At 47.0% G+C, this 10,000-nt stretch overlaps 1 protein-coding gene across 1 annotated transcript in view; it reads right to left on the reverse strand.

Annotated features, from left to right (window-relative positions):
- LOC139639991 (laminin subunit alpha-1-like) overlaps positions 1-10,000 on the reverse strand; it is a gene marked incomplete at its 5' end in the record, with an annotated part of 29,076 nt that overhangs the window by 6,156 nt on the left and 12,920 nt on the right. The window contains 12 exon segments of the mRNA XM_071514151.1: positions 571-929; positions 1,231-1,345; positions 1,566-1,707; positions 3,073-3,217; positions 3,364-3,514; positions 4,061-4,185; positions 4,419-4,572; positions 5,962-6,092; positions 6,741-6,884; positions 7,169-7,323; positions 7,573-7,758; positions 9,507-9,623. Coding sequence (XP_071370252.1) covers positions 571-929; positions 1,231-1,345; positions 1,566-1,707; positions 3,073-3,217; positions 3,364-3,514; positions 4,061-4,185; positions 4,419-4,572; positions 5,962-6,092; positions 6,741-6,884; positions 7,169-7,323; positions 7,573-7,758; positions 9,507-9,623 — 1,924 coding nt within the window.

Consider the following 10,000-nt stretch of genomic DNA (forward strand, 5'->3'; position numbering starts at 1 on the left):
ACCAGTTTAACAAGTTTACTGGTTTAACAAATTTACTAGTTTAACAAATTTATCAGATTAACAAATTTACTGGTTTAACAAATTTACTAGTTTAACAAATTTACTCGTTTAACAAATTTATCAGATTAACAAATTTACTAGATTAACAAATTTACCAGTTTAACAAGTTTACTAGTTTAACAAATTTACTAGTTTAACAAATTTATCAGATTAACAAATTTACCAGTTTGACAAGTTTACCGGTATAACAAGTTTATCAGATTAACAAATTTACTAGTTTAACAAATTTATTGTAGCACACATTAGCTTCAGGATTGGTTAGCAGGGCTGATATCGCTTATTGCAGGTTTAATAAAGGTTTAATAAATAATACAAGTAATAATAGTAAAACCTTTAGAATAATAATGGCAATAATAGTAACAAGGTTTAATAGTGGTTCTATGTAGAACCATGAGAGCACGGTGCTGTAGAGAAACTTCTAAAAGATTCTCTACAGCACCATAAAAGGTTCTGCTGTGGTATGAGCCTGAAGAACCAGTTACATGTTTCTGTTTCCGTGGCGACACCTACTTCCTGTTGGCGGTGATGATGAGGGAGCGCTCGGTTCCGTCGGCGAAGGATTCGCCGTGCGGTTTGACCTTTACGCTGCGACTGGCCCCGCCCACCTGGCCGAGCTCCGCCTCCAGCCAGCCGGACACCAGCTGGACGGACAGGAAGGACTGCGGCGCGTGTCGTCGTGTCCTCTGTGTGTGTGTGTGTGTCTGTGTGTGTGTGTGTGTGTGGCGGGGGTCGTCCTCGCTGAAGGCGGCCAGCAGGATTCCTGATTGGTTGTTGGAGGAGAAGGAGAGCAGAAGCTCCACCTGCTGGCCGAGAGACAGAGGAGAGAGCTGGACGAACCCTCCCTTCAACACCGAGACACTGCGCACCGCCTGGAGGAGAGACAGGCAGAGAGAGAGACAGGCAGAGAGACAGGGAGAGAGAGAGACAGGCAGAGAGACAGAGAGAGAGAGAGAGACAGGGAGAGAGAGAGACAGGCAGAGAGACAGAGAGAGAGAGAGAGAGAGAGACAGAGAGAGAGAGAGAGAGAGAGAGAGAGAGAGACCGTTTACTGATGTTAGACCAGCCGATAAAGCTCTTTGAATTGAATTAAGTTAATGTGTGTGATTGAGCATATGTATTTCTAAGCGTGTGCGTGTGTGTGTGTGTGTGTGTGTGTGTGTGTGTGTGTACCTCCAGCACGCAGCCCTTCCTCACTCCGTATGCGTCTCTCAGCAGGTCGAAGTTCGACCGAGCGATTTCCACGTTCTTTATACAGCCGACGTACGACCTGGAGACCACCTGTCGCCTAGCAACCAGCAGACAGACAGGCAGAGAGAGAGACAGGGAAAGAGAGACAGGCAGAGAGAGAGAGAGAGAGAGAGATAGAGAGAGGCAGAGAGAGAGAGAGACAGACAGAGAGATATTGAACAGTTAAATCAAATCCCTCTCCTGACTTCAAAATGATTCATCTGGTCACCGAGGCTTCTGATTGGTTCGTCCACGGTCAGGTGACATCACACTCTTACCTGATTGGTCTAGAAGCAGGAAGTCCTCCGATGTAGATGGGGTCGAGGTCGGAGCGGTTGAGGTCGGAGGCCGAGCCGGGAGACTCCGCCTCCAACACCTCCTTCTCTGATGATTGGTCGGCTGCCATGATGGACAGGTAGCCTGCACACACACACACACACACACACACACACACACACACACACACACACACACACACACACACACACACACACAGGTGAGGATAGCAGTGGTAGCAGTAGTTCTGCTTCATCCTGATTGGCTGGTAGAGCTCTGAAGGCGGAGTGAAAGCACAACGCAGCGCTGTTTCCACAGGTCTGTGGACACGCCCCTTCATGTCCACACATGTTGTCGCCATAGCAACTAACCCTTAAAATTCCATTATCATTTTATGCTGAACCAACAAAACACCAAGACAACCTGTGAAGAACCGTTCTGCCCAGAGTGGTACTATGGTACTGTGGTACTGTGGTACTGTGGTACAGTGGTACTGTGGTACTGTGGTACAGTGGTACAGTGGTACTGTGGTACAGTGGTACTGTGGTACAGTGGTACAGTGGTACTGTGGTACTGTGGTACTGTGGTACTGTGGTACAGTGGTACTGTGGTACAGTGGTACAGTGGTACTGTGGTACTGTGGTACAGTGGTACAGTGGTACTGTGGTACAGTGGTACAGTGGTACTGTGGTACAGTGGTACAGTGGTACTGTGGTACTGTGGTACTGTGGTACTGTGGTACAGTGGTACTGTGGTACTGTGGTACAGTGGTACTGTGGTACAGTGGTACAGTGGTACTGTGGTACAGTGGTACTGTGGTACAGTGGTACAGTGGTACTGTGGTACTGTGGTACAGTGGTACTGTGGTACTGTGGTACTGTGGTACAGTGGTACTGTGGTACAGTGGTACAGTGGTACAGTGGTACAGTGGTACTGTGGTACTGTGGTACTGTGGTACTGTGGTACAGTGGTACTGTGGTACAGTGGTACAGTGGTACAGTGGTACTGTGGTACTGTGGTACTGTGGTACTGTGGTACAGTGGTACTGTGGTACAGTGGTACAGTGGTACAGTGGTACTGTGGTACTGTGGTACTGTGGTACTGTGGTACAGTGGTACTGTGGTACAGTGGTACAGTGGTACTGTGGTACTGTGGTACTGTGGTACTGTGGTACAGTGGTACAGTGGTACAGTGGTACTGTGGTACTGTGGTACTGTGGTACTGTGGTACAGTGGTACTGTGGTACAGTGGTACAGTGGTACTGTAAAAGTACTAATCTACATTTGCTCCTCTGCAGTGTGATCTTGTACCAGAACAGTATAGTAATACTGTAGTAGTAATGTAGTGGTGGTAGTATGGCAGTAGTAGTAGTAGTAGTAGTAGTAGTAGTAGTACTGCAGTAGTAGTAGTAGTAGTAGTAGTACTGCAGTAGTAGTAGTAGTAGTAGTAGTACTGCAGTAGTAGTAGTAGTAGTAGTAGTACTGCAGTAGTAGTAGTAGTAGTACTGACCTTTGCGTTTGCTCCTCTGCAGTGTGATCTTGTACCAGACTCCGGTGTTGTACTTCCTGTTGGAGGTCAGGACCAGCGGTCCGGAGCCGAGGTCAAAGGTCAGGCGGACTCGCCCCCCCACCAGCTCCAGGGACAGGAAGTCCCTCTGCAGGAAACAGGAAGTTTACACTGTGTGCCTCCTTCACAATAAGAGCCTCTAGTGTCAACAGCTTTGGAGCTCCATAGTGTGTGTGTGTGTGTGAGTGTGTGTGAGTGTGTGTGTGTGTGTGTGTGTGTGTGTGTGTGTCGTACGGTGTTGTTGGAGGCCAGGTACAGCAGTAATCCGCCCGGCGACAGAGTTTTGAACAGCAGGACGATGGAGGTGGAGGTGGAGCGCAGGGACTTCTGGACCAATGAGAAGCCAGAACCATCAAAATGGAAGGAAGTCTCCTCTGCCTGGGGACTGAGAGAGAGACAGGCAGAGAGACAGACAGGTAGAGAGAGAGAGAGAGAGAGAAAGGGAGAGAGAGAGAGAGAGAGAGACAGAGAGAGAGACAGGTAGAGAGAGAGAGAGACAGGTAGAGGGAGAGAGAGAGAGAGAGAGAGAGAGACAGGCAGACAGACAAGTAGAGAGAGAGAGAGAGAGAGAGAGAGAGAGAGAGAGAGACAGAGAGAGAGACAAGCAGACAGACAGGTAGAGAGAGAGAGAGAGAGAGAGAGAGACAGAGAGAGAGACAAGCAGACAGACAGGTAGAGAGAGAGAGAGAGAGAGAGAGAGAGACAGGTAGAGAGACAGACAGGTAGAGAGAGAGACAGAGAGAGAGAGAGAGACAGACAGACAGGTAGAGAGAGAGAGAGATTATATAGAGAAGTGAAGTTGACTGTTTTGTTGAATTTTGTTGAAATAAAACACATGAACTAACATCAACTTTGTGTGTGTGTGTGTGTGTGTGTGTGTGTGTGTGTGTGTGTGTGTGTGTGTGTGTGTGTGTGTGTGTGTGTGTGTTACCTGCTGAAGCAGCCTCTGCACTCTCCCTCTCTGCTCCTGTAGTTCCACAGGCCGATGTTTCTCTCGTTCAGCGACGCTTCGCCCAGACAGCCGCTGAACCGGGACCGGCCCAGGGCAGGGGGCCTCTGCACACACACACACACACACACACACACACACACACACAGACACACACACACACACACACACACACACACACACACAGACACACACACACACACATCTCTACATTAATATTCATCACTTAATACATAAAAGGAAGACTTTGAGTTAGTGAATGGTGTGTGTGTGTTTACCTCAGTGTGTGTGTGTGTGTGTGTGTGTGTGTGTGTGTGTGTGTGTGTGTGTGTGTGTGTACCTCGGTGTGTGTCCCCAGTCCTCCTATGTAAATGACGGTGCTGTTGTCGATGTCCAGGACCCGGGCGTCTCCCGGCGACACTGCCGTTACCGCGGGCAACGGAGCCGCCTCCGACTCCAGCTGCTGGACCGACAGAGAGCCGCGGGCGCCGAACCTGCAGCACATGACATCACACATGACATCACACATGACATCACACATGACATCACACATGACATCACACATGACACACATGACATCACACAGTACATCACGCATGACATCACACATGACATCACACATGACATCACACATGACATCACACATGACATCACACATGACATCACACATGACACACATGACATCACACAGTACATCACGCATGACATCACACATGACATCACACATTACATCACGCATGACATCACACATGACACACACGACATCACACATGACATGACATCACACATGAATCACACATGACATCACACATGACATCACACATGACATCACACATCACACATGACATCACACATGACATGACATCACACATGAATCACACATGACATCACACATGACATCACACATGACACACACACGACATCACACATGACACACACGACATCACACATGACATCACACATGACATCACACATGACATGACATCACACATGAATCACACATGACATCACACATGACATCACACATGACACACACACGACATCACACATGACACACACGACATCACACATGACATCACACATGACATCACACATGACACACATGACATCACACGACACACACATGACATCACACATGACATCACACGACATCACACATGACACACACACACACGACATCACACATGACATCACACATGACATCACACATGACATCACACGACACACACGACATCACACATGACACACATGACATCACACATGACATCACACATGACATCACACATTACACCACACATTACATCACACATTACATCACACATGACATCACACATGACATCACACATTACGACACACATGACATCACACATGACATCACACATGACACACATGACATCACACATGACATCACAGTACATCCATCCATCACATGACATGAGCAGGTTTTGGTTTAACTTTACAAAATAAAATAAAAACCTAACTTTGATCAGCTGGACTTGAATAGACTGGACTTGACGTGTGTGTGTGTGTGTGTGTGTGTGTCACTGTGTGTGTGTGTGTGTGTGTGTGTCACTGTGTGTGTGTGTGTGTGTGTGTGTGTGTGTCACTGTGTGTGTGTGTGTGTGTGTGTGTGTGTGTGTCACTGTGTGTGTGTGTGTGTGTGTGTGTGTCACTGTGTGTGTGTGTGTGTGTGTGTGTCACTGTGTGTGTGTGTGTGTGTGTGTGTGTCACTGTGTGTGTGTGTGTGTGTGTGTGTCACTGTGTGTGTGTGTGTGTGTGTGTGTCACTGTGTGTGTGTGTGTGTGTGTGTGTGTGTCACTGTGTGTGTGTGTGTGTGTGTGTGTGTGTGTGTGTGTGTGTGTGTGTGTGTGTGTGTGTGTTACCGTGTGGCGTTGATGCGGGTCCATCTGTTGTTGGTGATGTCCAGGCCGTGTTCCAGCCTGGTGCTGCCGGAGCCCACGTCCCACACCAGAGAAACCTTCCCAGCATGCATCTCCACCGCCAGGAAGTCCACCTGCAGCACGCCACAAACGTTCACGTTAGCCCCGCCCCCTGCTGCGGCTTCACCCTCACACCTGTCCCGGGTCGGGTCGGGCGTGAACGCAGCAGACCAATCACAAGAGACTCTGGGCAGAGACTCGCCAGGGTTCAGAGTCAGGTTTATGGTTTAGGTTCAGGGTTCAGAGTCAGGTTTATGGTTTAGGTTCAGGGTTCAGAGATTTAGTGTGAGGGTTTAGGTCGGGGGTCAGGGGTCAGGGGTCAGAACCTTCTAGACCTCCACAGAGACGGTTTAGAAATGAGACGGCGTAACTGTGAGTCACTTCCTGTCTCTGTGTCACATGGTTTCACACTGCCCCGCCCCTTTAGGAGACTGGCAGCTGGTCCTGAGTCAGTTCAGTCCAGTGGGAGAAGTGAACCTGAGCACAGAGTGTGACAGGTTCTGTCACCCCCTGTAGTCACTGAAGTAAATATCAGACCCATTTTCCACAGCAGCGTCTTCTGAACATTCTGACACCAAAATGTTATTCTGCTGAGCGTGAGGCTGCAGCATCATGTGACCGAAGTGATGTCAGAGCGGATGATACGACAGTCAGTGTGTGTGTGTGTGTGTGTGTGTGTGTGTGTGTGTGAGTGTGTGTGTGTGTGTGTGAGTGTGTGTTACCCTGCTCTGGCTGCCCAGGTAGAACAGCAGGTGGTCTGGTCTGGAGGTCTTCAGGGTCAGACTGAGCGTGTTGAAGTTACTCGACTGAAGCTCCGGACGATACGAGCGAACGCAGTCCGCCTCCGCCGCCACCGCCACCTTGATCTGAGGGGGAGGGGCTTATCAGCTTCATCACACCATCACCATCATCACCATCATCATCACCATCACCATCATCACTATCATCATCATCACTATCATCATCATCATCACTATCATCATCATCATCATCATCATCACCATCATCATCATCACTATCATCATCATCACTATCATCATCATCATCACTATCATCATCATCATCATCATCATCACCATCATCATCATCATCATCACTATCATCATCATCACTATCATCATCATCATCACCATCATCATCATCATCATACCGAGGCAGCCTGTCTCCTGGCCTGGTTGATCAGCTCTCTGATGTCAGAGAGGTTCCTGCCCAGCGTTTCTCCCAGAATGCTTAGCGGCTTCATCCTGTCCATCAGACGCTCCGTACGATGCTCCGCCTCCTCCAGTTTACGCTGCGCCTCATTGGCTGAGAAACAGGAAACAAGAAGAGTTACAGCTCAGAGAAACTGTAGACTCTTCTGTTGAATAAGCTGTGTGTGTGTGTGTGTGTGTGTGTGTGTGTGTGTGTGTGTGTGTGTGTGTGTGTGTGTGTGTGTGTGTGTGAGTGTGTGTGTGTGTGTGAGTGTGTGTGTGTGAGTGTGTGTGTGTGTGAGTGTGTGGACTCACCAGTAGTGTGTGTGTGTGTGTGTGTGTGTGTGTGTGTGTGTGGACTCACCAGTAGTGTGTGTGTGTGTCACCAGCTGGTTGGTCTGCTCCACAGCGTTCTGGGTGTTTTCCACCACAGAAGAAGAGCGGTGCAGCTGGTGTCGGAGCTGCTGCAGCCGCTGCAGCGCCTCCTGCAGGCCGGACTGCACCGAGACCACCTGCTGAGCCTGCTGAGCCTGCTGCTGAGCCACAGAGCCTGGACACACCAATACACCAATATATCAATATATCAATATATCAATATATCAATACACCAACACACCAATACACCAATATATCAATATATCAATATATCAATATATCAATACATCAATACACCAATACACCAATATATCAATATATCAATACACCAATGTATCAATATATCAATACATCAATACAGCAATACAGCAGTCAATACATCAATACACCAGACCAGCCAATCAGTAGATCAATACATCAGTCAGTCACCCTGTATCTGTCTGTCAATAATTAGAAAACACACTCACATGTTTAATTGGACTAGTATTGATTATGATCAACACTTCCTGTGTGTCAGGACTTCATAGAGATCAGAGGTCTGACTGTAGACCTGGACTGATTCAAAAACCTCATGAAGCGCAGATACTAATCGATACTATTGATCACTCCATCCTCATTGATAGGCAGTGATCAGCTGTCGGTTGGTATATCCGCACCGCTCTACTCAGTGGTGGAAAGTAACTAAGTACATTTACTCAAGTACTGTACTTAAGTACAATTTAGAGGTACTTGTACTTTACTTGAGTATTTCCATTTTATGCTACTTTGTACTTATACTCCACTACATTTTAGAGGGAAATATTGTACTTTTTACTCCATTACATTTATTTCACAGCTATAGTTACTAGTTACTTTTCAGATCAATATTTTATATTTAAAACATTTGATCATCTTTATAAAATAACTATAAAATAGCATTGTTATAGATTAGACTTCCCAAAAGTAAAGCTAAATTGTTAAGATTAGCTTCACGTTGACAACTTTAAAATGCTGCTTACATGTACATGTATGTCAATAAATCAGTATTAATATTCCAATAATTTATGAAAAATATAACTCTCTAAATGGGGACAGTTTGCATAATGAGTACGTTTACTTTGATACTCTAAGTACATTTTGCTGCCAATACTTGTGTACTTTTACTTAAGTAAGATTTTGAATGTAATGGAGTATCTTTACATTGTTGTATTGATACTTTTACTGCAGTAAAACATCTCAGTACTTCTTCCACCTCTGGCTCTACTTGGCAAACAGAGATTTGATGGTTCCTGTCCTCAGCTGCCCCTGTTATGTACTGTGTGGGGTTCCTCGGGGTTCCTCAGGGTTCCTCGGGGTTCCTCAGGGTTCCTCAGGGTTCCGTCCTCGGTCCCCTTCAGTTCTCATTGTACTTGCTTTCTTCGGGTCAGATCCTCAACAGTTTTGGTTGTATCTCCATCGTTACCATGACGACACTCAGCTGCTTGTCTGTCTGGATGATCTTCAGGATCTTTTCACTTCCTGCAGCTAAACTGGTTCAAACTGAGGTTCTTGTTTTTGGCCCCTGTCTCTTGGTCAGTGAGGTTCAGCTCCATATTGGCCCTCTGGCTCCAAACATTAAGGCCTCCTCTAGAAACCTGGGTGTTGTTTTTGATCGGCACAATGATGAATGTTGAGCAACATTTTAACAAACTGGTTCAATCCTGTTTTTTCCAGTTAAGGAATGTAGCAGAAATGAGGTCAGTGCTGTCCGTTCAGATCTGGAACGTCTCATTCATGTTTTCATTTTCTCAGGTTTAGACGACTGGAGGCTCTGTGCTCCTGCCTCCACTCAGCTGGCCCACACTCTATTCACTTTATTTATTTACTTTATTTACTTCATTTATTTTATTTATTTAATTTATTTAATTTCATTTTACTGACTGAAGCAGGAAGTGTCTCGCTCACCGTTAGACAGACTCTGCAGCTCTCTGATTGGCTGACGGAGGAGGCGGCTGGTGTTATGGAGGCTTTCTCTGACCAATCCCAGCCTGGCTGTCGCCATGGTAACGTTCAGCCGCAGATCTGCACAAAATCACACATTACTACAGACAGACAGGCAGACAGACAGGCAGACAGACAGGCAGACAGACAGACAGACAGAGAGACAAGCAGACAGAGAGACAAGCAGACAGACAGACAGAGAGACAAGCAGACAGAGAGACAAGCAGACAGACAGACAGAGAGACAAGCAGACAGAGAGACAAGCAGACAGACAGACAGACAGAGAGACAAGCAGACAGGTAGACAGGCAGACAGACAGACAGAGAGACAGACAGACAGGCAGACAGACAGACAGACAGGTAGACAGACAGACAGACAGACAGGCAGACAGACAGACAGACAGGTAGACAGACAGACAGACAGACAGACAGACAGACAGGCAGACAGACAGACAGACA

Source organism: Centroberyx affinis, unplaced genomic scaffold, assembly GCF_046629955.1.
Source record: "Centroberyx affinis isolate AG114_WGS23_722 - 3 ecotype Tasmania unplaced genomic scaffold, CSIRO-AGI_Caff_v1 ptg008084l_1, whole genome shotgun sequence".
NCBI lineage: Eukaryota > Metazoa > Chordata > Actinopteri > Beryciformes > Berycidae > Centroberyx > Centroberyx affinis.